This window comes from Calliphora vicina, chromosome 1 (assembly GCF_958450345.1).
Source record: "Calliphora vicina chromosome 1, idCalVici1.1, whole genome shotgun sequence".
Taxonomy (NCBI): domain Eukaryota; kingdom Metazoa; phylum Arthropoda; class Insecta; order Diptera; family Calliphoridae; genus Calliphora; species Calliphora vicina.
The window spans coordinates 135,876,024-135,903,965 of NC_088780.1; the positions used below are offsets into that span (position 1 = coordinate 135,876,024).

A 27,942-nucleotide genomic window follows, 5' to 3' on the forward strand; every position below is an offset into this window, starting at 1 on the left:
CAAATGATTTTTATCTGGGACCCACAACTATGTATGATACTGACACTTATCTGGTACATATTATTATTCTAAGTGTAGAAGATTATATAAAAGGTTTGCTGGTTTGGATATCGTGTTACTCGTACTCGTACTTGTACATACTAGATACTATATATTCGCAAATGAATGAATTGAAAAGCATTAGCTGCAGCAAGCAAGTGGTAATATATACATATATTTCTTTTAGGAGAAAGTCATGATGACAAGTAATAATGGTAGTAAGTGTGATTGGTATATTGTATGAATTTAAGTATTTAAAGGAAAGAGATGTGTTTCATATACGTTATTATTCACATGTACTTAATTAGTGTCCAGAAAACTCGATGAAATTGATGTGTGTGGTGTCAGCGTAAATAAAGTCACAACTTGTTTGAGGAAATTGAAAAATAATTGTTTACAGTTTCTTGAAGTTGAGTACAAGTCCTGCTCATCAAATTGCTCATATTTTGTAGGAACATAATAATTGGCTTGATTTCAACAGTCGGTTATTATTGATTGTTTTAATCGTGTTGAGCGGCTGTTATACATATGTACCTATGTACATTAGGGCCAGTTCGTATGGAGGAAAAATAAGCTGTCAATGTTCCAAACTAAAATTAAAATTTAGTTGTTTTGAAAAGACCATTTCTGAAAACGTGTGTCCTGACAAAAGGTACTTTTAAGAATTTTTTTTACAAATTGATTTTTTGCTATTTTTATAATATTTGGGTTGAAATGTTCTAGAAAAAAAAATTTTCAGCGGCTCCTCATGAGAGCTGTATTTATCAAAGGATAAAATGATAATTTTTTGGCTTTTCATATTTCTCGCAAAAGAAACATATGAAATATGGATATCACGTGAATGGACTTTGAAAGACATTTTAAATGCCGTATCTGAATATTCATATTACTCAAAAAATATGCGAAGTTTTGTAATTTTTAGGGAAAATTTTTGTTTTTTTTTTTAAATTTTGTCACAGGATTATTTATATATTTAAAAATTTAAAAAACTACAAAATTTCGAATTTCAGTTACGACATTTATTTTAGAAAATATTAAAAAATCTGCAAATGTCCAGAAAATATGATTTCGATTAAAAACCAAGGGTAACGGTTACTCTAATTTGGATTATGTCGGTAACGGTGGCATAGCGCTAACGGTATTGTGGATTATTTCGGTAACGATATTTACTATTATTTTGGTAACTGTTTTTTAATTTCATCCCGAATCATATTACAAAAATTTACAAAATTTATATTTTAAATTCTGTAGATTTTAATAAACTCAATAAACTCAATAAAATTAAAAATTTATATTTTTTTAATTTCAAATTATTTATTGAATATCGTTAACGGTATTTTGTTTAAACAATATGAGCAAAACCATTTTTTTTATATTGGGTTTTTGTAGTAAGAAATGGGGGGCTTCAAACCAATCAGTCCCATAAGAAATGCATGGTGTGTGTGTGCTGTGGTTGACGAGAGCCAGATGAGTCGGAATAAGTTGAACCGCCTGGCAACATTGGCTATTCTTGTCCCATTCTACACACTACATCTCACTCTCACGACTGTCGTAAACATTTAATGATGATGAGCTCTGCTACCGCATCAACAACATTAAGAAAAAACATTTTGCAAGAGAAACGAAAAGCCATTAATGATGATGAAGTTTTCTGTTTTTGTTTTATTTTATCACATACATACATATGTATGCTTATAGCATTCATATTCTTGTCTCACTCTATGGCAGAATGAACAAACGAACATACAGTAAAACATAATTGAGTTAACATTACTGTGTGTTGTTGTTGTTTATTTTGTGTCTACATCATCATCATGACAGGTTTGAGTAGAACAGTCATTAGCATGAGAGTAAAAGAGAAAACACGAGAACACAAACAGCAAGAATATAATGATTTTCATTAAAGACGAACAAAAAAAGAATACTAACGAAGTTCGTTGTTGGTAGAAACTAGGAAATTTTCTCAGTCTTGGTTTGATGTTCGACAGAGTTGTTTGTTTTTTCGGTAAACTTTTTCATGAGTGTATAATTATTATACAGAGTATAAGCTAAATACAACAACAACTAACACTTAGTTAATTACATCATTTATATAATTTTCATTAAAAATCCAAGAACGAAAGTTAATGATTATAATAAGAACAATAATAAATAAAAAAAGACTTAAAATATGATAAATCTGTGAATGCATGTGAAAAGTGGTGGTGATTTTTCTTATCAGATGGCCGGGCAAATGTTAAACAAGTAATAATCAAATTGTGAAGAAAAAAATGCATTAAAATTTTCTTCTAAATGTAGTATGTATATATAGAAAAAAGGGTGTCTTCTTCTTTAACTTGATACGTACATACATACATCCATACATATTTATGTACATATGGATGTATGTACGTTTTCTTTGTATAATATTTTATTGCACCCAACAAAACATACCAGAATAAAATCCCTGGCAAGTGTACGCGCCTTATAAAATAAAAAAAATCAGAAAAAACGTATTGGTTGTCTTGAATCGTCTTCTTTTTCCTGCTCTTTGTGTAGTGTATGTGAAGAAAAAAAAACATCAACGTTGTTGTTTTTTAGTTTCGTTGTGTATTCCAAGCAAGTATACCTACAAAAATAAAATTTTTTCATAAGTTTAGTGCACAGAGAATGGAAAAAATCGAAAAAATTTCAAATTTTATAATTTAGGTGAAATGTGAATGTTTTCATTTTATTGTGTTGTGTTTATAATGCACCGGGTTTTTTTTGTTTTTGTCGCAATGCAACAACAGCAAAAAAGTATGTATGTACATAATAATTATATTTGATAATGATCATTGCGGAAAAAATCTATAATTATCGCAAAACGATTTAAGTAATTATTGTGTCTAACATAGCGTTGGCATTTTTCTGTGTATGTATAGTAAATAGGTATATGAGAGCAAGTGTAAACACTCACACACACTGCAACAGCGCATATCATGAACGTTTCTCTTTCACTCTTTATATAAATTTAATTTGGTTATTTTTTACATTTTTTTTAAAATGTGTTTTTGATAAATTAAATGAAAAGAAGTTTTAAATAAAATTTAAAAAATACAGCTTTTTGAAAATCTATTGAAATTTTAAATTGAAACATTAATTTTTTTCTTAAAAATAGCAATTTAAATGTTATATGATTTTTTTTATTTCTATTGAATTTTTTCCAATTGTTTTCTGTGTTTTCTGCTCTCTGTTATTGTTTTTGTTCTTCTGATAATTATACAATTTCAATCAACTTGTTGTGTTCTGTTCTTCATTAATTTAAAAAAAAACACATCATCATTATCGGTATCGGATCATTATGTTTTTTTCTTTATTTTAATGATGATTATAGTATAAAAACGTAATAATCGTAATGTAATCATGCAGTTTTTTGTGTTTTGTTTTGGTCTTCATTTCGAATTTTTTTAAACTTCAAAGTACCTAATCATTGTTATAATTTGATTTCCGGCAATTTTCTAAAATTTATTTTTGTAAAACATATTTAAAATTAATTATGATTATTTAATGTTTTAAGGGATTTTTTATGGATTACATCTATCTACTAAATATGTTAAAATATTTTCAGAAATGATTCTAAATATTTAGTTTTACACCCATTAACAAGATGTCTGGTTTTGCCGTAACTAATAGTTATACTGTCGGTTAAAATTATTTTTATATGAAAACTGTCAGTATAACTATTAGTTAAAACATAACCAGACTTCGTGTTAATCGGATAAAAGGAATTTGTGAAATGGTTTGATTAGTATTGCAATTTATAAACTTTTAATGTACAAAAGTGATAATTTAGAGAATATGACATTGTTTATTTGTCCTTATTGAAAAATTTTCAAACTTTACTGCAGTCAGATTTTTTTATTTATACCTATTACCTATTAATAGTTATGGGCCTATCAAAATCTCATTTCCCTAAGAAACTTTCATTGTCTGAAAAATTTTTCCGGTAAATACAGGCTATAAATGTAACAATTTTTATGCAAATCCGCTTTGGATGTACCATAAAGCCCCTACGGATAACTGTTAAAGAAATTATATTTTGATTTTAATTAAGTCAGGAATGAGTTATTTTTTTTAAATAATCTTTTATATCGTTAGATTAGTGTGCAAACGTTCTATGTCCCGTTTTACAAATTTTTTAAGGAGAGACAAAAAACTTCCTAAAATCCTTGTTATTAAATATTTTTGAAATCTGTTAAAGCAGTTTTATTACTTACATATTTGATATGTTTTATACTGATAAAAAAATTACTATTTAGAAGAAGTGCCTTTGCGACTTATATGAAAATTTTTGGGACTTATTACATTTTCTATTTTTTAGTGAACTAGCTTATTTTCGTACATTTTTATAACTTTTAAAATGCTGACAGTTTTGCAAGCAGATGGCACAACATAAATTCCCACGACAGCCGGTTCTACGTACCGGAATGACCAGAGTTCACTCGGCCAAGGACTGTCAACTCAGCAACCACTGCTGCTACAACAACATATACTATGAAATGACAGGGCTAATCTTAATTTATTTGGAAGTTCAGACTGTACGCAATATATTCGACATCCACCCTCTTCTGCTTGGCAAACACAGTACACTACTGAAACTGTTATTATCTTCTTCGTGACTGTATATACAAGATTGTTATATATAGCGTTGTCGATATAGCCACATCCATCTGTATGTCGAAATCAACTTTCCGAAGCCCCTAAATAACATAAATTATTGATACATTAATATATCCGCTATAGTCCTGGTTAAGTAACTACCCAGCAAAAACTTTACTTAGGAAGCCAGCAACTAATATTGGAGCAAATGCATAACTACTTATTATTTGACTGAAACACTACTTACTTGTTCGAGATTTTTAAAAATTCATGGGTCAAATTCAAATGTACTTACAATCAGTTAAGAAATATGTAGTAAATTCACAACAAGAATATGTAGCTAAAAAAAAACACAAAATATATTGCCTTGTGTGGGAATCGAACAGTCACATTATTTGCTTGTGTTTGATAGTCAAGCTGCTAAGTCACTGCTCCATGTACGAGTTATTTTATTGTAAGTCAACATATAAATGAATATGATATGAACAAAAAAATGTATGGCTTTGACAGGTGGCGAACCACTAACCTCCCGTTTTCCAGTCAAACACACTAGATAGCTATGCTAAATGCAAAAGTTCATTACCAACCTGTATAAAAATAAATACTTATTCTAGTAAATAAAATAATGTGCTGTGTAACCACCACTCATTACAAAATAATGCATGAAATAACTAGTGGTCATTACAAAAATTCACAAAATGTTTGCTGGTATGTATTTAAATTCGAACACTTCACAGAACTTTCCAACGAAGTATATAACGACAAAGAAATTCGGAGCGATAATCTACCGCTAAAGTACCGTTACGTTATCGTCTACTCCTGCAAATTATTTTGTCTATATTTCGGATACTAAGTTCAGTATATTGGGAATATAAACGTTTATCAAATTAATGGTAGTTCGAAGGCATTTCCACGAGGTATAACGAAATTTCGGGAAACATATATTTCAAACCGACTTTTTAAAAAAATAACCCATATAACCATCTTTAAATGAAGTTAATTTATAGCCAAAATACTTAGAATTATTTAATGTATAATACTGGTAAAGTATTATACATGTTATTACAGATAATAACCGAAAAAATTATGGAATCGGGGTCCAAAAAAAATAACTGTTTTTTATTAAGGTTAAGGGGATTTAGATGCCAGCACTGCCGCATATCGAACTTTGATTTATTTTTGATATTTTTTTGAAATTGTCCAAGTGTTAAAAATTCTGAATTGAATACATTTTATCCAATATGTAGAATATTTTTTGCAAAAAAATTAAAAGTTAAAAAAGATTACCTATACAAATTTAAATTATTGCCAAATTACTAAATTATGCACTACTTTCTTATTATAGAATCATGAATGAACTTTAATTATCAATTACTGTGGATGGCTCTAATACATATGACATTCATGTACTTAGAGTAGCGCCTCCAATTAGAAAGGAAGTGTCTTGAGAGAGTTGACTTGACCATCGTGATACCCATGTGAAATGCCTGTAAGTTATAAAGTTCACCAATGTGTATTTTTTTTTTTTAGTTTTGTAATCATTTGTGTGCTCTATCAATGCTTTAAGATTTTTGACAAATTTTGTTTTCTTTTTTTAAAAATCCAACGGACAGTATGAAAAATTCAATAAAAAGCGTAGACAATGGGAGGATAATGGAGTCTTAGAGTTAATTAAATTATGGAAAGTTTGTGCCTATGAATTGCGCACTATTAAACGCAATGGCCATCTCTATGTGGCTATGGCAAAGCAATTAACCGGTCTTGGAGTACCCGTCACAGCATTAGAAGTACACTTTAAAGTGAACAATTTAACACAACGCTACAGACAAGAACAGAAAACCTTTGAAGCAACTGGTATAATAAGTACATGGAAATTTTATAATCAAGTGGATGATGTTTTTAAAAGCTTGGGACAAACAGGCTATACAAAGTATGCATGAAATGTTTTATAATTATTTTATTATTAATGTACCTATATTTAATGAAATTGTTGGCGTTTTATTTAATTTGACAGAGATAAACGTATTATGACCCCAGCATCTAATGCTAGCAGTTTACCTTCTTCATCCGAGTCACCCGTTTGGAAAAATCAAATGTCTCAACAAGAGTTTAACAGTAATAATTCCGAAGGATTTTATAAGTAAGTTTTAAAGAATTTTATTATTGATTTAAGCTATTTAATGTGATATTAGGTAATACAGAGCTGTTGGCGTAAAAATGATTTTGACTAGTGTCCGACATCTATTATCTTAATCTCATTGAAACGTGGAACGTGGAATCACAAAAAATATTTGCACAAATATTTTTGATATTATGGGTTTTTAACCCTTTCACGACCATAAGACTATTTAGATAAAAGTAATCATTTTGTCTATTTAATCTGAATCAGTTAGCGCCAAAAACACATATTTTGAAATTAAAATAAAAAAAATGTATCGGATTTACTAGTATTTTGGTCTTAAAGTGAAAATTTTTGTTCCACATACTCATGTTTATTGACTACATATCAATGCACGCAACATGAATAATGATTTTATAACTTTGTGCATTTGTAACAAAAATGCACTTACCAGGCCGAATATATATCGTAATATAAAATTAAAAAATCTGTTTTACACTTAAAAACATTTTGGCACAATTCTTGAACACAGTACCAAAATACAATTGTCAATTTCCAAAGACAATAACAAATAAATGCTGTAATCGAACTCTTTTTAATCTAAACACATTAATAAGAGACTCGTTAACGAACTAATTAAAATTGCACCCATTCTTGTTTTCGTTATTTAGTTATTTAATATTTTTGTTTTGGGACACCGGTGTCCCTGTGGTCGTCAAAGGGTTAAACCGTTCATCTAAATGACAGTCGATTTCAAATCACATGCTTATTTTTGTTGCGAACTTTGAAAATAAATTGATTGAATAAATAAATAAATGTGTTCTTTAATAATTTATCTAATAAAATTAGGTATTTTATAAAAAAAAAAATCATAAAAATTAAAAATGTTTAAAGATACTAAGCTGTAAAAAAATTATTATTTTTTTTTGATTTTCCATTCATAATTTAGCTAAAAGCTTTCATAGTACCAAATATAATCAGCCTTATCATGTAAGGCGTAGTCGTTTTACGACAACGACAGTTTCGTACTAGATTAAAGAAATTATTCAACCTGTTCCATTAATTAATTTTTGAAAAATATAAATATTTTGTATAAGTTAAAGTTAAAAACTAATCTATTTTCTTAAGATATATTAAAAACAGTCGAAAATGTAATAGTTTAATTTAAGCATAAATGGCAACAAATTTTTTTGAACAGCATTTCGGTGTAATTTCGGACATTAAAATCACACCGTAAATTTCTAAAATGTGTGATTTACCGAACAAGCTCAAATCACATTTATTTATTTATTTATTTAATTATTATTTTCAACAACCTAGCTTATTGGCCATAATCGGTTATAAATTTCTACTTAATAAAAATTTTTTACAAAAAATTTAATTAATGAATTTAATTAACGATTTGTGATTTGAAATCACGTGATTCTGTAAATAAATTTCATATAGCTGAATTTGATGGAAATCGATTATGCTCTTATTAATTAAAGTTATGTACTTAAATATTATTTTCTAATTTTCGTCTGTAAATCGGTCAATGGGTCATTTATATAAAACTACAATTTTATTACATTTAAATTTACTTCTTTTTTTCTTCTCTTTATTCATAGATCGGAATATGGAATGCACCGGCATTTCATAGATCATACACAGGCACAGGCTGCTAATGGTGCAGGGGGTGCCACAGGCAGCGGTGCTGATGTTAATTTTATGGCGAATACAGCTGCCGCAGCAGCAGCTGTGGCCGCCGCCTCACGTCTAAATGAATCAAATCAAATGGATCAATTAAATGCTGCCGCCTCGGCTGCTTCCTCCAATAATGCCACCAATGGTGGTGTCTTAAACTATAATAAAATCAAAAAATCACCCGATGATTATGATAAATTTGTGGATATTGTCAAAAACATTGTAGATTCACACAAAACCACCCCAGACAAAGTCGATACATTTGGCGATTTTATAAAATCCTATATAAAACGCTGGCCCGAACGCCTCCAAGACGAGGCTATCAATCATATAACAAACTATATAATTGTTAAGAATATGGAACATACCATGCACGCCACTATAGAGGGCGTCAATAATCGACAATAATATAAGAGTGAACCTAGAAACTAGGTTCACGTACATAATAATAATTAAATAATATTAATTCTATAATCACAACAGCAACAACATCACATGCATATAAACAATAAATGTTACTTAAGTTTTTTTTTAATTTAAATTTATTCTTTTAACTAAACTACATATTACAATAAAAATCATTATAAGTTTTTTTTAAAATTAAGATTGTCTAATTTCAATGATTATAATAAGTAACGGAAGGTTTAAGTTCTAATTTTAATTTCGATTTTTAATGTTTTACTTTTATGTTTACTTTTAACTAACTACAAGCCTTTAAGTTTAAGTTATTTAAAGAAAATAAGATGCATACAATAAATACATAATTAATTAGGCTTAAAGCTTATAATTTTTTTAATTACATATATTTTTTAAATTTTAAGTTATAGATTTTTAATATGTATAAGATTTACACTTAAAACACACATATGCTTATTTTTAGTTTTAACGTAAAATTAAAACAAATTGAAATAAAATTCAAAACAGAAATTATACTTAAAAATTTAAAATCAAAAGCGATTTATATATATAATTAATTTTTCTATTGATGTAAACATGTTTCCTTATAAAACAACAACAACAAACATTTAAAAATCAATAAAAAGAAACAACAAGTACTTAATTTGTTTAATACGATTTATCTACAATGGTTAATATTCAGAAAGAAATTCAAATTTAAAAAATACACAAAAATTATGTGATTTTAATTTTGAGTTATTGAGTGATTGTTATTCGAATAATCGAGGATAAAAATATATTTTTTATTCGAATGAATAAAAATTTTTCAATTCAGAATAAAAAATTATTCGATCAGTAATTGCGAACAAATTTATTTTCAAGTTAAAATGGACAACATACACATCTGCTCAAAATAATAGATACACCTAATTGGAAAAAATTTAAATGGCGGTAACATTGAAAATTTCCTCGCAAGCGTTAAGAATACATCATATTATTAAAATTTCTATCTGGCAATGTCATGTCAGTCAAAAATCTGGCAACTATTTGCTTTCATGTTGATTTTTAAAAACGAATTTATTTGAATTACAAAAAATTATTTGCTCATAAAAATAGATACACATCAGTAATTTGTAATTTGTTTATATACAATTTTTTTTTTGTGCAATTTTTTGTTCCAATTTACGTGAAACAGTAAGTATAATTTAAATTTTAGCAACAATTTTATAAAAAATAGGACTCTTTTGAAGAAAATGGGACGAAATCATCATTGTACCGAAGATGAGAAAAAAAATTGTTCAAACGATGAGAAATCAAGGAAAATCATTACGGGAAATAGCAAAGAGCATAGGAAGATCTTTACATTTTGTCCAAAATGCTTTATCTAAAAAACAAAAAAGAGAAACTCGCGGTAGACCAAAGAAAACCAGTCCAGAAACAGATAGGCGGATCGTCCTTATGGTTAAAAAAGACCCTTTCATATCATCGAAAGCTATTTCTGCGGAGCTATGTAACGAAATCAGTCCACAAACAGTTCGTCGTCGTCTTTTACAAGCTAAATTGCCGGGAAGAATTGCCAGAAAAGTGCCACTAATGCGCCAAAAAAATATCAAGACAAGATTAGAATTTGCTAAAGAGCACTTACAATGGTCCGGGTGTGAAGGCGAAAAAAAATGGAGAAATATTTTATGGAGCGACGAAACAAAAATAAATTTGTTTGGAAACGACTGCCAAAGAAATGTACGCCGACCAAAAGGAAAAGAATTCCACGTTAAATTTACAAAAAATTTAATATGGACATTCCAGCAGGACAACGACCCAAAACATAGTTCAAGATTAGTTAAAAACTGGTTCTTGGAGAATAACGTACCTGTTTTAAGCTGGCCCAGCCAATCCCCTGATTTAAACCCAATAGAAAACTTGTGGAGTGAATTAAAGATAAGGCTTTCGAAGGAAGTTTTCAAAAATAAAGACGATTTATGGGAGAAAACGCAAAAAATATGGTACGAGATTCCATTGGAGAAGTGTCAGAACTTGATATCCAGTATGCCCAGAAGAGTGGAGAAAGTTTTACAAAACAAAGGTGGATATACTGGATACTAGCTTTACTTTAATAATAAACTAATTTTTTTAAGATAAAATTTATTAGCTTTTGTTTAATAAGAATTTTTAAAAATGTATCTATTATTATGAGCACCAAATTTTTCGAAATTTAAGAAATTTAATTTACTTTATAATATTTATTTTTAATTATGAAATATTTTGTTTTTGTTTTTTACTCTCCTTTTAACTATAAATAAAAATCGACTGAATTTTTTTTATAATTTTACAATATACCATTATTTTTTTTCGTTTTTAAAAAATAAATTTTGGTGTATCTATTATTTTGAGCAGATGTGTATCTCAAAGAAACAATGTTATAATGTTATTCCAATTTAGTTACATTAAATATTTTATTAAACACAACTTTCTACATTCCAATCGACTTTTGATTAAGACACCAAGATTCGTTTAAAACCCTTCAACAGGCGGACGGGCATAGCTAGATCGCCTTAAAACTTTATAAGGACCCAGAATATATGAATGTACATACATACATGTTCCTAAGATTGTGTTTGTAAAGTTTCCATAGAACTAGATGGTAACAATTTCAAACAAAAATTCCAGCTTCTTTAGGTGTAAATTTAAAAAAAGTCATTAGTCGCAACTTTATACTAGATAGCATGTATTCATTTCATTCATTTAAAAGTTGAAAGATGTTCCAATATAATTAGCCCAATTATGATAAAAATTCCCTTTTCTTATTTTTAACATTGAATTTGAATAGGAAAAATGGGGAAAAAACTCCCGAATAATTGGGCTGAATTTGGATGTGAAACATAGTCAGCCCAATTATGAATAAAAATTTCCCAGGAGTTTTTTCCCATTTCTCATTTTTCCTATTCAAATTCAATGGGAAAAAACTCCCGGGGAACAAACTCCCGAGGAATTTTTTATTCATAAATTGGCTGAGTATGTATAAGTGCATTCATTAATTCATTCTAATGAATTAGATGGTTTTGCGTATATTTTTCTATCTAATTTCGGTCGAAGTTAAGAGTGGTGACACCATCTTAAGCTAAGCCAATTAATTTTATTTTTAAATTAAAATAATACCTTACAAGAACCATATTTGACAATACTGTTCAAAAATACTTTTTTTAATTAATTGCAGCATACGAATTAACAAAATAGTAGAAATATAAAAACCCGTTAAAAACCATTAAACGTAAAAAATAGTTGGCAACTCAAATGAAAACAACTGACAACTAAAATGTGGCACTAAATATTTCACAGCACTCGGCTTTTGTATAAGTGAATCGCAATATTTACTAATAGTGGCAACACCCTAAGAGCCGACGCGGCTGACAAGAGCAAAACCATGGCGTAATGATTATAAGGTGTATGCGTTACGGCAACAAATACAACAATACAAAAACAAATAACTTTTATAGTGTAAAAAACAGCTGCTTAATATATACAAATTAAGGCCAAAACAAATTTTGACAAGATGAATGTTGTAAACAAACTCGAGCAAAAAATAATCAGCTGTTTGATTGATTAATTAATTAACCATTTTTTTATATTAATTTTTTCGTAGCTAGATATGGGGCAAGGTGGGGTCAGTCAAACAGCTTATAATTGTTTTATTTTCGTTTTTTGGTTCTAACAGTTGTCAAAGCTTGTTTTTATATTTAAATATCTACATATTCTAATCTTATTAACAAAATAATTATTTTTTACATAAATAAGCAAATAAGCATACTTGCGGCAAGAAAACTTGCTGTGTGTAAAAACAGACTAAAGGCTCCATTAGGCTTTGCATTCAGTAACGTTTCTGTTCTGTAGGCTGTTTTTTTTTCTAATTAGTTTTTCTGTAAGAACGTATCAGCTGTTTTTTCATCCATAACAGAACGGCAACGTTACAGAAAAACTTAGGCCATATACAAATTATAAAAAAAATTTTGCATGCTGTTTTGTTGTTGGGCAAGAGCACAAAGTATACTTTGTGGCAAGAGACTTGCTCAACTAAATTGACTAGTGTGAAAGGGGTCTTACTTTACGACTGCTTCCCATAAGCTAAAAACATAACAGCTGATTCTTAACGGAACGGAACGTACAAACTAATTAGGCCTTAAGCCAGATGAGACGAAAGAGTATAATGTGGCCAATCTGGCATCATTTTTTTTGCAACTTGCAAAAAATTTACTAATTTTTAGATTTTATAAAATATTAAACTATTCTTTTAATACTAACTTGATAAATTTGTTCAACAAATTCAATTTATAGTTTCGATCATCTTTAAGCGATAACGCCATCGATTAAGTAAATAGTATATCGATATTATTAATATCGATGTCTCAAAGTGATTCGTCTACAAACAAAATTGTTTTTATATTTTGCAATAATAAAAAAGTGAATAATAACTATTAATCCACCATGGTAGTATCCAACTATGATGGTAATTGTGTAAAAAAAAACAGTTGCAACAAATAAAACAGTGTTAATTAAACAAATTTGTATTTTAGCGCTGCGTAAACAAGCGCGTCTACTGGAAAATGAAATTGACCTGAAATTGGTGGCTTTTAGCAAAATTGGAGCTGGTAGTAGTTCCACATCTATGGGTCATAGTTCAAATGCTGACACATCACCGTTACTGGGTGAACATGTTTTCGATTCGCTCTCCGAGGAAATTACCCAAATGTTAGATAAGGTTGTTGCAACAAACGAATTTTGAAACAAATTTCTATAATGTGTTCGTGTTGTGTGTTTGTTTTTTGTTTTAGCTTTCATCTATCAATGAAACGATGGCTGAACTTCCCACAACTGGTGCTGCTGCAATGCATACATTACAACGTCATCGAGAAATATTACAGGGCTACCGCCAGGAATTTAATAAAATATCTGCCAACCACACGACGCGCTTGGAAAGGGAGGAATTACTGAGGGGGTCAGGTTTATCTACTAATAGTCCATCAATATCGGGTTTAAGTAGACGTGATATGTATTTGAAGGAAAGTGGTCATATAAATAGGTATGTATTTGATATTTTGAAAATTGTTGATCTTTAGGGTAACATTTATGCTATTTTATGCAAAATTAACAAATTTTTACTTTAATCAATTCGGAATTGGATATTGTAATGAAAGCTAATGCAGAGAAAATTGTAATACACACTTTCGCAAATAAATACATAATAGGCTCCAATATGACTGATAGGCTTAATTGAGTGACACTGGATAGTAAAATTTCCAGAGTCAAAATGAAGCAAACTATCTTCCTATAGTTATTACCAGATGATCAAAAAAGAGCAACATAATTTGATTCCTATTTTGTGGTTTTTACATTTTTTTAATTTTTCTGATGGCATCCAAACTGTTTAATGTAAGATTTTCAATATCAAAATGCTTACAAGAGTAGATAGATAGATCTGGGCAATATATGATTCCTTAAATACTATCTACCTATAACGATCCAAAACAGAAATAAAAAATTCAAGATTATTTTATTAAAAATCATTTAAAATATTAACGATTTATGTAAAATTATTTTTTTTTCATTTCAGTTCCAATACCATGATAAACGATCAGATTAATATTGCAATCGAGACAAGAGAACATTTACTCTCGCAGCGCCAAGCTTTTAAGCGCATTCAAACACGTTTAAATGATATGTCAAATAGGTTTCCATTAATTTCCAGGTAAGTTAGTATTATTTAAAACACAAATATATGTAAGAACCAATATATTAATAAATGAATATTTTTATTTTACAGTTTAATTCAACGAATTAATATCAAAAAGAAACGCGATGCTTTAATATTGGGAGCAGTTATTGGATTTTGTGTTATTTTATTATTAATATACGCCTTTAATTAACGACTTACACTTTACTTTATGTTCTAAACAAAAACAACTTTAACCAAATTATTAACTACTTTATGTCTTATATTTTAGTACACGATAAGACACTTTAAAACAATATTAAAAAAGAAATTGATTTAAGTATATGTATATCAATGTAATTTTGTGATAAAACAAAGTTTGTATAAATAAAAAAATATATCAATTCAAATTTATGTTGAACAAAATGTGTTCTAAAGTATCCCGAGTGGTTTATGAAATAGAATTACATATTTTTAAAGTATATAGTATGTTTTTCATTTGTGAATCCATTAAATCTTTAGTTTTATTTAAAATGGAAACCTATTTGACATATCAAATGCAAGCTGTTTCGATGATCTTGATTTATTCCCAGTTTTGTTTAATTCAGTATTTTGAATGTCGAAATAAAATTTTACAATTTTTTTAGTAGTCTCCACACCACGAAATAAAAATAATCATGGCTATTCCTGTTCTCACTTTCACCATTCACTTTATTTAATATAAATATTGTTGCAATATGCTTCCAAAAATACGGTGAATGGTGAAAGTGAGAACAGGAATAGCTATGAATATTGACACAAATAACACTGCCCAACAGCATTTTTGGAACAGAATAGCGACCCTATAATTCTGAAAGGGCATGTTGAGTAGAGCATTTTTGTAGAATAAACTTATAGTCCAGCTGGTCTGATTTTTTTTTTTACAGTGGGTCAAAGTTTTCATTTTTTGATCGAAGGGAGCAGTATACTAACTGAAAAAATGTAAGTTAATATCTGAGAGAATTCTTATGGTCAGAGTTATATTATGGAATTTTACGGGTATCATTTTTGTGGAAGATCTTAACCTCTCCTCTCTTTAGGGGTCAATTTGACCCTTTTTTGAGAAAATCAAATAAAGTCCTTTCAAAAAGGACATTTAAGGATTCAAATATTCTACGAAAATTTTCATTGGGAGTCACCAAAGTTGTAAATAAAGCCCTTTACGCTTAATTCGCAAGATTACACGCCACCTTGGGTATCACATTTTTTAAAAAAATCGCCAAAAATCTATTTATAATCCGAATGATATTTAAAATATAAATAGCCCTAGAGAAGATCTACAAAAATATATATACATATGTAGATTATCGCTTTTAGGTCAAGAGTTATTTAGGTTTATTTATTTACTTTTTTTAATTTTGTTCGATCTTTTTTTAGTTTTTTAGATATGCCGGGCCTACGGTGGTTCGAAATTGTTTTTTTAAAATATCACCTATATTCGCGATAAAATTTCGAATACTATAAAAATAACTTGTTAACAGTTATGTCGTCCCTATAAAAAGTTACACGCATCCAAAGTTGGAACATGTAAAAATGGCCGTATTTTTTACGTTAATTAAGCGTAAAGTGCTTTATCTACATCTTTGGTATCTTTGGTGACCCCCACTGAAATTTTCCGGCAAAAATTTTCGTCGAATATTTTAATCCTTAAATGTCCTTTTTGAAAGGACTTTTTTTCATTTTCTCGAAAAAAAGGGTAAAATTGACCCCTAAGGAGAGGAGCTAGAGGGTTAAGATCTTCCACAAATATGATCCCCATAAAATTCCACAATATAACTCTGACAATAAGAATTCTCTTAGTCATTAACTTACAAAATTTTTTCAGTTAGTATACTGCTCCCTTCGATCAAAAAATTAAAACTTTGACCCACTGTAAAAAAAATTCGACCAGGTGGACTATAAGTTTATTCTACAGAAATGATCTACTCAACATGCCCTTTCAGAATTATATGGTCGCTATTCTGTTCCAATCAAAAAGTCTTTGGACAGTGTAATTAGGGTTAATAACAACCATATCGAGAGATCTGGCAACTTCCATGCTGATTTTATAAACACAGCTGTTCGGCCATATGGAGGAATAGAAAAGAAATTATTTAATTTTAATACAATAATTTTTTTTAACAATTTTTAATTAAAACTAATAAAAATAAGTTGAAATTTTTCAAAAATGGAACTAGCTCCTCCACCTTCTAAAGATGGCACTAAGAAATCGGTGTTTTTTGAGAATCCTGATATGGATTACATGGCACAACATTTTGTAGGCAATTTATACAGGTATGTTTTGCCTTTTTCATTTAATTTCTGCAGAATTTATTAAAAGTTTCAAATTTTAATAGATATCGTGAAAATATTGTGATACCAAAAGGCAATGGCCCCATTCAGATTAAAACCAACGAAGAGAAAATGATTGAAAAGGCGGTGGAAAGTTGTGGCTTTAAATCGTTTACAGCCTGCGTAATGGGTGAGTGTGATTGATGTTGGGTTATGTGATTATGTTGTGCCGGTAGTCGAAAATAGGAAAAAACTTTTTTAAAAGATAACGAATAATGTAAAAAACTTCTGGTAAATCTTATTGAGGGTATTTTGTAATACATATAGGATTTTTTGTTTTAGAAAAGACTTCTGCTAACAAACCTAGTTTGAACGGTTGATACTCAGCAACATATTACATGATTCAAGAAACAGATGATGAAATGGTTCTATTTAGGCGAATCCTGCATTGAATATCAAAGCAGCAGAGTTGGTAGTTCACTAAATTTGCAGTTTCCAATATTGATGTTTAGTGGTCAGTGCAAAACTATCAGCCTCACTAAACAATAGTACAAAAAAAATGATAGTGGAACAGAGAAATGTATTTGGCTCGAATAATCGCATGACCACTAATATTTTAAAGTTTAGTGCAATATTTTTATTCACAGCCTATGTGTAGTGACTTCCACTTTTGCACTATTTATGTTTAGTGAAGATTTGCTCATTACCACTAAATTTAGAGAAGATATGCTTCAATATCTTATAATAAAATAGGGAAAAATCAAATTTGTTCCGCTATATTCAGTGCAAGTGAAATGCTAACCTCAACTCTGGAAAGCAGAGACCAATTTATTTATTTATTTTATATTAAAATAAATTATTACATAGCAATACAATCCTGAGTATTGTTGTTATAATTATTCATTAAGCTTAAAACTATTTTTATTTGTTTGCTTTTATAAATTTTATAAATTTTTGGCACCCCAGCCTTTAATAAAAAAAATTAAGAAATCACAAAAATACACGAATAAAAATTAAATTTCCGGTCATCATTAAAAACAACTCCCAAGGGTAAGAAATGTAAAATTCAACGCAAAAATATTCTTATATAGAAACAAATCATAAATAAGTAACAGAGAAGTGTCTCAACAGTTTAAGGCGAAAAACGTTATTAGACTGGGAGAAAATACTCAATTCATACGGTAGGCAGTTCCAATCACTGCTGCTACAACAATAACAAACGACTTACCAAATGTTGAACATCTTACTGTAGGGATCAGAATCTGTTTATTCCTAGTCGAACGAGAAAAACAAAACCGATCACAAAACTGTCTGATTATGCCATCCTTCACTAATCTGTAAAACATTTTTTTATCGATACCTAACAAAGTCAAGCACCCTTATCGTGGTTGGCGTAAACGTCATACGCCTACGACAGTTTCGTACTAGATTAAAGAAACAGTTTGCATTTTATCTTTAATCTAGTACGAAACAGTCGTAGGCGTAAGACGTTTACGCCAACCACGATAAGGGTGAATATTCTTATATACAAAAAAAAAATTTCTTTTAATTCATATTGAGAAAAACAAACTGAAATTAACAAATCCAAATATTGAGCAAATAAAAATTTAAATTCAGAATAGTAAATTTATATTATCGATATTCATGATGTGGAGCTCTTGGCCAAGTAAAAAAGCAGAAGAAGTATTTATTGACAAACATTTCTATTTCAATTGTATTTTATTTTTAATTTAGTTTTTTGATATTGTGCTCTTTTATTACATTACCAGGTGAAGTAATCTACATCAGTGGTATTCACAATATAGATTACTTGGCCTGGTAATGTAGTAAAAGAGCACAATATCAAAAAACTAAAAACAAAATATAGAAATTGAAATGTTTGTCAATAAATAGCTTTTCTGCTTTTTTACTAGGCCAAGAACACTACATTGTGAATACCGCTAAAGACAAAAAAATAATTGATACTGAGAAATAGAAATTAATATTAAGAAAACTCAAATTGAAATTAAAAAAAAATAAAAATTGATGTCGAGATATTAATAATTTTTATTTTTCAAAAATAATTTTCTTTATAGGAGTATGAACTTAAGTTTTTTTAAACCTAATAGAATTTTTTTATTTCTCAATATTAATTTGAATTTTATCAACATCAAGTTGTATTATCGCAACTTCAATTTTCTGAATAATAATTTCGATTTCCCTATTTCAATAAGTTTTTTCTTAATATAAAATTGGGATTTCTTAACTTCAATTTGCATTTTCTGAATATTAATTTCGATTTCTCAATTCTCACTTTAATTGAAGTGATAATTCTTAAGATCCTAGATCTCATTTTAAAAGAGCTAATGATATTTTTAAACTATTCATTATTGACTAATTTTTTCGAATTTAGAATGAATTGTAATTTACTACTGTTTAAGAAATCGTAAAAAAACAATAATAAAAATGTTATTGTTATATTAGTTATTAAAATTGAATACTAAATTCCAAACTTCGAAAATAATGTATGTAAATTGCTTAGCATTTCTTAAACTATTTATTTGTCCCTACAGGTTATGGCCTTGGTGCTGCTATTGGTTTATTCAGTGCCTCCGTAAATCCCAATATGGCGGATCCCTTTGCTAACGAAAAGAAACAAACAGCGCGGGAAATTTTCAGAGAAATGCGATCGACGACACATGGTTATGCCAAAAATTTCGCTTTAATTGGTTGTGTATTTTCGGCTGTCGAGTGTGCCATTGAAAGTGTAAGTACTTCTTACATACTAAAGGTAGGGTCACACATGACAAATATTTGACGAAAAAGACGTAACCATTAAATAAAATACATTTGAATTCTTTTATTTATTTCAAAAACTTATTTTACTTAGGATGATTTAAAACAAAAAATTTAGTTTTATTTTATTTGATGCTGTTTGATCTTACAAAACACTTGTACGTCGTCAAACTAATTTGTGCTAAAAAAATTGGTTACGCCTTTTTGAGGAAATATTTACCATGTGTGTGACCCTACCTTAAGTTAGTCATATGTGTAATATATTTAAAAATCTAACATTATTCTTGATATTGCAGGAACGTGGTGTCACTGATTGGCGTAATGGTACATATGCTGGTGCTGTAACTGGTGGTTTAATTGGCTTAAGAGCTGGCGTCAAAGCCGGTCTTATAGGTGCCGCTGGTTTTGCAGCATTCTCCACAGTTATTGATTATTATATGCACAGCAGATAAAAATAGTTTAAGTTGTGAATAATTTGTATTTGTAGAGTAATGTAATAATGATGTGTTGTTGTTAAAGCTGATTTAAAAAGCCGAAAGACGGAAAATAAAGAAATAGGTTAAAACTAACTTACAGAACTAATTGCAAATTTTGGGAAATATACATTTGGTAATTTGTTTATGAAAACCAACAATTACAGAACAGAGTTTCCAGCAGATAGAACTCTTTAAATTAAACTAATAATTAAATAGTTAAAGTTTTACCCTTTAAAATGTATTATTATTAATTTTTGTTTAACGTCATAATATTTAGAGCCTTCATCGTTGTCAGAAGCAGTTAGACGACAAAATGGTATGCTTTTTTTATAACAAATTCGACAAATAACTTTTTGTTGAAGAACTTCGGATTCAAATCTAATTTGACAAAAAAATTATAATCCTTGATTTGATTTATATCTGTTAAAATAATTTAATTTACTTGAAATAATTGAAATTAAATGTAACTTGTGTGCTAAATTTGATTTTGAATTAATTGAAATACAAAACTTTAGTTGATATTCGGCTGTGCCGAATCTTATATACCCTTCACCAAATTATACTTCAAAATAAAAATTTTAAATATTTTTAGGTAAAGAAAATTTATTTTGTTTTCCAAAGTTGTTTTTTCATTTTTAGAAAAAAAAAAAATTTCGAATTGTTTTTTTAATTTTTTAAATTTAAAATTTTTTTTTGTTCTTTCAATTTTTTTTTATTATATAGAGAAAAATAACTTTTGGTGAAAAAAAAAATCGGGTTAAAAAATATTTTGATGACAATTTGTCACCGTTCGTCTACGATTTAAGGTTTCCTTTTTTTTTGAGCATTATAAAAAGCGTTAAAAATGATTTTGATTTTTGAGAAATTTTTTACAAGAAATGTACATACAGTATTGGCCATAACTAAAGCACCCCCTCAATGAATTTTTTCCATATGGTATTTTTTTGTATAAAATCATAGTTTTAAATATCTATTATGTATTATTTTCATTTGTTAATATGTTTAGTATTGATAAACAAATACTTTCAAAGTTAACCTTTCTATAAGAGGTAACTTAAAATCAAAAAATATTTTAAGGTAGAAAATGAAACGGACAAAACTAAAGCACCCCTTCAAGGATATACTATAAAAAAATTTAGTTAATTTTTTGTTGCAAATCCTTTGTTTTGGATGGCACAAGAACATCTCTTGGCATAGATGGCGTTTTTCGATATTCCTTCCCAGGCTATTTTAACGACATGAAATAAATCGTGGAAATTTCCGATCCTTATTTCAACAATTTTCACGATTTATTTTCATATTAATGTGCCACAAGTTCTCAATAGGATTGAGATCGGGAGATTGACCAGGCCAATGAAGAACTAGAATCTTATTGCTGTGTATCCAAGTCTTACAAACTTTGGAGGGGTGCTTAGGATCGTTATCCTGTTGGAAGCTCCCTATAATTGGCATCTCTTCACTGGCATAAGGCAACATTACAGCTTTCAATACATCACGGTACATGAACCGATCCATAATCCCATAAATTTTATGATTTGGCCCAAATTCTTGACCAGAAAAGCAACCCCAGACCATTACATTGCCTCCTCTATGTTTAATTGTTCCTTTGCAATACTTAGGATTCAGTCTTCCTCCTTTTGATCAGCGTACACGCCTTATTCCAGCGGATCTTTTTAAGTTGTATTTGGATTCGGCAGGGAACAGTACTGTCTTTAATTTTTGGACACTCCAGTCGATGTGGGCTTTGGCAAATTTCAGTCTAGCTTTCTTGTTCTTAGCTGATAGAAATGTTTTTTTTGCTGGTCGTCAGCTGAATAATCGGGCTTCTACTACTCTTCTACGGATTGTTCTTTCGCTAACGCATAATCTTAAACTTGTTCGTACTTGAATAGCTGATGCTGTAGGATCTTTATGTATTGCTCTTTTGATCAATAAATCATAATATCGTGTTTTTTTTTCGCGAACGACCTCCAGAATGCACCGGAGATTATCGACCAGTCTTAAAAAATTTTGAAACGAGCCTGGAAATAACTGATCTGTTAATTGAATATATTTTACTAAATTCATGTAGTGATAAGCCCGTCTTCCAGTCTTCAATAACTATAATTTTAAATTTACTGGAGTACTTGTTCCTTGTCATTGTTTTTTTCGCAATAAACTCTATAAAACTTAAATTTTGCACACTACGTCTTCTTCATCCATTCATTGTGATTCCCGATAACTCACATTGCAAATATGCAGTACCGAGTCAAATTTTTAAACATCTTATAAGAGGGTGCTTTTGTTTTGTCCGTTGAGTTTTGAGTTTTTATATGATTTATCATTTTAAATTAATTTTTAATAAAATTATCTTTTACTAAATGAATATTAAATGAACATTAACAATATTAGTTAATAAAATATATACAAAATACATCCAAAAAAAGCCGTTTTTATCAAAAAAATTATAATTTCAAAAAATCCATTGAGGGGGTGCTTTAGTTATGGCCAATACTGTATATAATTTAGTATTCAAATAAAAATGCATTATGTTGTGTTGGATGTTATTTATTCAATTCCTTACGTTCGCGTACTTATAATTAAATCTCGTATAATTTCTGAGTTATAGGCATTTGAAAATTGAAATTTAAAAATTTTGCAATTTTTGGTCCTCTTAAAAATATAGGGCGTATTTTTGGACCAAATGGACTAAATTTTTTTGTTAGTTAGGCAACTAAATTACCATTAGACCAATATCAATTATGGATCCAAAAATAAACGATTTTCAATTTAAAAATTCCAAAAATAGTAGATTTTTGTTGTTTTTTTGCGAAAGGTGACAACACTTTTTTATAAAAAAAAAACTTTCTTTAAGAACATATACATACATATGTATCAATTTTAAGTTTTTCTGTAAGTTATCTTCACGGAGAACATTCTAATTACTAGAATCTAATACTAGTAAGATTTAAAGATACAAACAAAACGTATATGTACTCAAATTTCTATATCTATATTATTTTAGACTAAAGCTATTTTAGACTAAACCTGCAAATCAGACTAGTTAAGTTGTACATTAAACATATTTAAATTGTATTTTCCATTTTTATATTAAAACATATATGTATGTAAATAAAACATGCATAGTTTTATTTACATTGAACATAAATTTACGAACATAAAATTACATTAAAGACTTAAATTAACTTTATACATAAATAGATGTACTTATGCATTTTTATCACGCATTAAGTAAGTTCTATTTTCTATTTCATTAAACAATTTTTTTAAGTTACAAGGGCACGAAAAAAAAAATAATTTGAAAAAGCAAATCACTCTTCTACATATTAAAAATTCCACACAAAAGGTTTAGAAAATCTATAAAAAAAATGTTTGTTTAAGTGTCCGTTTTGTAAAACAAAACAACAATCTTTACGGTACTTCCTGTCAATCTCACTTATGTCAATCTAGCTCTAGCGAGCAAGAAAATATGTATGTATAAATAAAATACGAGTATGTACTATGTACTTCTACTTCAATTACCAATAATATTAATAGATAAAAAGTACATAAAATTTTTTTGAAATGACCAATAACAGTAGTAGTGACTTCTTTAAAGTCACTGTCATTACATAAGAGCGGCAAACGTTTGATCAGCACAACGCAATTGTAGTAGATTTACAATTCATCACAAAAAGTACACACTCATAAAATATTTAAGTATGTTGAATATTTGCTTAAGGAAATATTAAAACAATAACAACATTTATCGAATGTATAGAACGGCTAAGCGTTTCCCTACTTGTAAATTGATTATGAAGTACATACATATGAACAATTTAAATTTAACCCTTTGTCGACCGACGGTACTTTAAGTACCATAACAATAATAAGCATACAAAATGAAAACAAAACATATTTTGACCCTTTTTGCCAAAAAGTACTTTGAAGTACACTATCATCTTTGGAATAATATATTTTTTTTGCATATTGGCAAACTCGAATACCCAGAATAACGGTGAATTAATTTATAGATTGTAATAGAAAATTTTATAAAAGTTACAAAACTAATCAATATATTAATAAAATATAAACACAAATCTATGAGTTTTTTTATCTTTTGGCTGATGCTGACCCAACGGTACCAGGTCCCGGTTCGGATCCTTGCAGGCCCTCCACAAATTAAAATTTTGTAAATAATTTCCTGAAGTCCTTTTTTTCAATATTTCATAAAAAAATAAAACTTTTTCAACGAATTAAAGTCTTGGTCCCCAAGGTGTTAAGTGAAAAAGAAAAATATATCAGAAAACCTAGTGAATGAAATGTATTTATACCCTACACCACCATAGTGAGGAGGGTATAATGCGTTTGTGCAGATGTTTGTAACGCCCAAAAATATTAGTCTAAAGGCTGGGTTAGCCGACCGTTGATGTAATGTAACCGTAATGTTGACTTAACGTAACACTTTAGTGCGATTATAGAACATTAAAAACGTGTCATATGTTTTTGACATAAACAAACAAATTTAAACAGCTGTTTGAAAGTGTTATCAACACAATTGTTTTAAATACTGTTCAAGCGATTTTATAATTTTTTTCTGCGATTTTAAAAAAAAATTATTAAACTTTTTTGGTAATAGTACTTACATATAAACCGTATATTTTTACACATAATGTATTCATCATCATTGTGAAGTGCTTCGAAGTGACTTCATATATGTTTATATTAACCCATTGGGAGACAATTATAAATATTATTTATTACCTTGTCATACAGACTTTATTTATTAAAGCTCCGATAACTTAAAAATTAATTAATATTGTATTGTACTTTATACTAAGGGCCATTATTACAACTTGCCTTTATGTTCACAATAGTAATAGTTAACTTTAAGGGTACCTTTTTCTATTGCTTAAATTTTCACCTTTCACTATTTCGAACATAAAGGCAAGTTGTAATAATGGCCCTAATTTGTTAATTTAATTTGTCTATACAAAATATTAATTTAATATTTTCAAACTTATTACTTTCGACCATTATTAGTATACATTTTATAAATGCTTGTGTGAACTAATTTCTATAATAAGTAAATATTACCATAACAATAAAAAAATTTTGTTTTTAGTAAGAATTGTGCTAAATTTCCCAATTATTGATAAATTCACTGACATTTAATGTTGTTGTTGTAGCAGCAGTGATTGCTGAGTTGACAGCCCTTGGCCGAGTGAACTCGGGTCATTCCGGTGCGTAGAACTGGCTGTTGTGGGAATGACATTTATTGTTGGCAGACATTTTTCTCATTCTCTTTTGAACTAACCTAAACCTGTGTAATACACACTGTACCTCTTCAACACCTCGCCTTCAAACTTCGTCTGTCTACCTTTCAATTTCTGCATTGTAAACGTAGACTATGCGCATTTCACTGGTTGCTTAGGCCAGATCATCAGGAAACCTTTTCCCAAAAGGCTTTAGAAAAACTAAAGATATTATACAAATCAAACTATAGAGTGAATGAGAATTACAGACACTCAAGCTTTATTTGTAAAAATATCAAAGCTTAAATAAAAAATCAACAATAAACAGTGAGCTTATCTTTTCTTACAATTTATTTTTATTTATGTATTTATATTATTGAAATATTTAAAACATTTTTAGAACATTGAAAATATTGTTAAGCGTTCTGAGCATAAGTATTTTTTATACAAGACTTTTAAAATCAACAAGTTGACAACACCGTTAGTAAATGTCACGTTGAAACGTAAAGAAATTTAGTTTTTAACAGGTTCAGACGTTACAGTTACGTTACATTTTGTCACTATAACTGCTTTAACTATTTACACACAATAGAAACGATCAGCTGTTCCGTTCCGTTAAGGTTACATTACATTACAGTCGGCTAATCCACCTTTAACACCCACCTTACAGTATTAAGTATACCGATCGACTTAGAATCACTTTCTGAGTCGATTAAACGATGTCCGTCCGTCTGGCTGGTCGGCTGGCTGGCTGGCTGTCCATGTAAACCTTGTGCGCAGGGTACAGGTCGCAATTTTGAAGATATTTCGATCAAATTTGGTACATATTATTTTTTCGGCCCAAGGACTAAGCCTATTCAAACTGGCTAAATCGGTCCATTATTTCATACAAATGTCCTTCCGAAATTAGACTTTATCGGTCATAAATGTTTAATTTATATATGTATCTCCACAAATTCCGCTTCAAATAAGTTTTATATATACAAAATTCATGTCACCAAATTTTGTTACTCCCATACCCGCTTCCGAAAATCACTTTAACGTGCATAAATCGCTTAAAAATGTTGGTATACACACAAAATTCAACATAGTTAACTTTCATATAGACATAAATCACACGACCCATAGCTCCCATATAAGACCCACTTTCGAAAATCACTCAAAAATATATATTATTGAAATTTTAAAAGAACATTTTTTTGCTCTTTTACCTAGTGTAGGGTCGGTATGGTGATCGGCACGGTTTTTAATAACCGGTTATAACCGGTTTTTTTGCTAAGGTCGGTTTCGGTTTTTTTGAAAAGCTCAAATTTCGAATATCGTAGAAACCGGGTTTTTCTTCTCGAATAGCCGGTTTTTTCCAAAAGTATGTTTTTATGAGTTTTAGTGTAATAAAAACTTAAATAAATATTCAAAATCCCCAAAAAAAAAATTATTCAAAATATTTAGAAGACTTTTTATGTTTAGAAAATGTTACTAGTGATCTGGAAAGCCTGAAAACTTACTCAATGCTTTGTTTTCTATATGTCCTATAGAAAAAAACCAAAAAAAATCGATATACATACTCCAAAGCATTTAAACTGTGTTTTATTTATTCCTAAGAGATAATTTTACCTTCATAATAACTGACTTAATGATCTTCGGGTCAAATTTGACCCAAATAGAAAATAGATTTTTGTTTTTAAAAAACCTAACGTTGACATTTGAAAATAAATTACAGTCATTAAAAATAGGAGTAGAAATACTACTTTTTTAAAAAAAGGAGTAGAAATACTACTTTTTTAAAAAAAAGAAGTAGAAATACTACTTTTTTAAAAAAGGAGTAGAAATACTCACTCAAGAAATACTAATTTTAAAAAAAAAGGAGTAGAAATACTACTTTTTTAAAAAAGGAGTAGAAATACTACTTTTTTAAGAAAGGAGTAGAAATACTACTTTTAAAAAAAAGGAGTAGAAATACTACTTTTAAAAAAAAGGAGTAGAAATACTACTTTTAAAAAAAGGATTACGTACATTTTACCCGAAGACCTTATGAAGGATAAGAAAACCAGTAGTTCCGCAAATATGATGAAGATATATATTGTAGTGCTACCTAAGCTCTGAAAAAATGTAACTTAATTGTGGTTAACAAAAGATCTTTAAGTCCAAACTAGTTTATATATATTTTTTTGCCAATTTGATTTTCTAAAAACCTAATATAGTTGTTGACATTTGAAATGAAATAAAATTCATAAAATATCAACCACTCACTTTTAGAAAAAGGGTGAATTACGGACCGATCCTTACAAAAGTTGGTAGAAAAATTTACCAACTTACCACTTACAATATGCAGTCTATATAGTAAACAACCATATTATTTTGTTGCACATTTAGCCTAAAGTCTGTACACGTTTTAACTACTTGTGGTAGACAGTCATTAAACGGCAAAGTTCAATTGTGCAATAAGAAAAGAAAAAGAAAAAAACAATAATAAAAAAATAACGAAAAAGAAAACAAAACTTGACACAATCACGTTTTAAACGTACATTCAATAATTCATATAAAAATGTGATAAAAACAAACTGCTTCGAGTTGAATGTAAAGATT

The 27,942-nt window shown here is 28.9% G+C and overlaps 3 protein-coding genes across 7 annotated transcripts; all 3 read left to right on the forward strand.

The window, feature by feature from the left end:
• Positions 1–1,991: 1,991 nt before the first annotated feature.
• On the forward strand, positions 1,992–9,516 carry LOC135963922 (uncharacterized). Of its 5 annotated transcripts, none has more exons than XM_065515932.1 (5): positions 1,992–2,044; positions 6,005–6,148; positions 6,273–6,589; positions 6,674–6,799; positions 8,386–9,516. In XM_065515932.1, exons 2-5 carry the CDS (start codon positions 6,143–6,145, stop codon positions 8,867–8,869), a joined length of 933 nt encoding a protein of 310 aa, XP_065372004.1. In that variant the 5' UTR covers positions 1,992–2,044; positions 6,005–6,142; the 3' UTR covers positions 8,870–9,516. The 5 variants fall into 5 exon arrangements, with proteins under 5 accessions (XP_065372004.1, XP_065372003.1, XP_065372007.1 ...); XM_065515931.1 differs by lacking the exon at positions 1,992–2,044 and adding an exon at positions 2,124–2,283; XM_065515935.1 differs by lacking the exon at positions 1,992–2,044 and adding an exon at positions 2,125–2,283 and having other exon boundaries at positions 6,227–6,589.
• Positions 9,517–13,126: 3,610 nt separating this feature from the next.
• On the forward strand, positions 13,127–14,971 carry Gos28 (golgi SNAP receptor complex member Gos28). The gene is made up of 5 exons (XM_065508589.1): positions 13,127–13,358; positions 13,426–13,610; positions 13,684–13,931; positions 14,463–14,597; positions 14,673–14,971. The coding sequence occupies exons 1-5, from the start codon at positions 13,337–13,339 to the stop codon at positions 14,773–14,775; spliced, it is 693 nt and encodes a 230-aa protein (XP_065364661.1). The 5' UTR covers positions 13,127–13,336; the 3' UTR covers positions 14,776–14,971.
• Positions 14,972–16,714: 1,743 nt separating this feature from the next.
• LOC135957793 (mitochondrial import inner membrane translocase subunit Tim22) lies at positions 16,715–20,215 on the forward strand. The gene is made up of 4 exons (XM_065508600.1): positions 16,715–16,874; positions 16,937–17,061; positions 19,424–19,617; positions 19,943–20,215. Exons 1-4 carry the CDS (start codon positions 16,768–16,770, stop codon positions 20,096–20,098), a joined length of 582 nt encoding a protein of 193 aa, XP_065364672.1. The 5' UTR covers positions 16,715–16,767; the 3' UTR covers positions 20,099–20,215.
• The last annotated feature ends 7,727 nt before the right edge of the window (positions 20,216–27,942 follow it).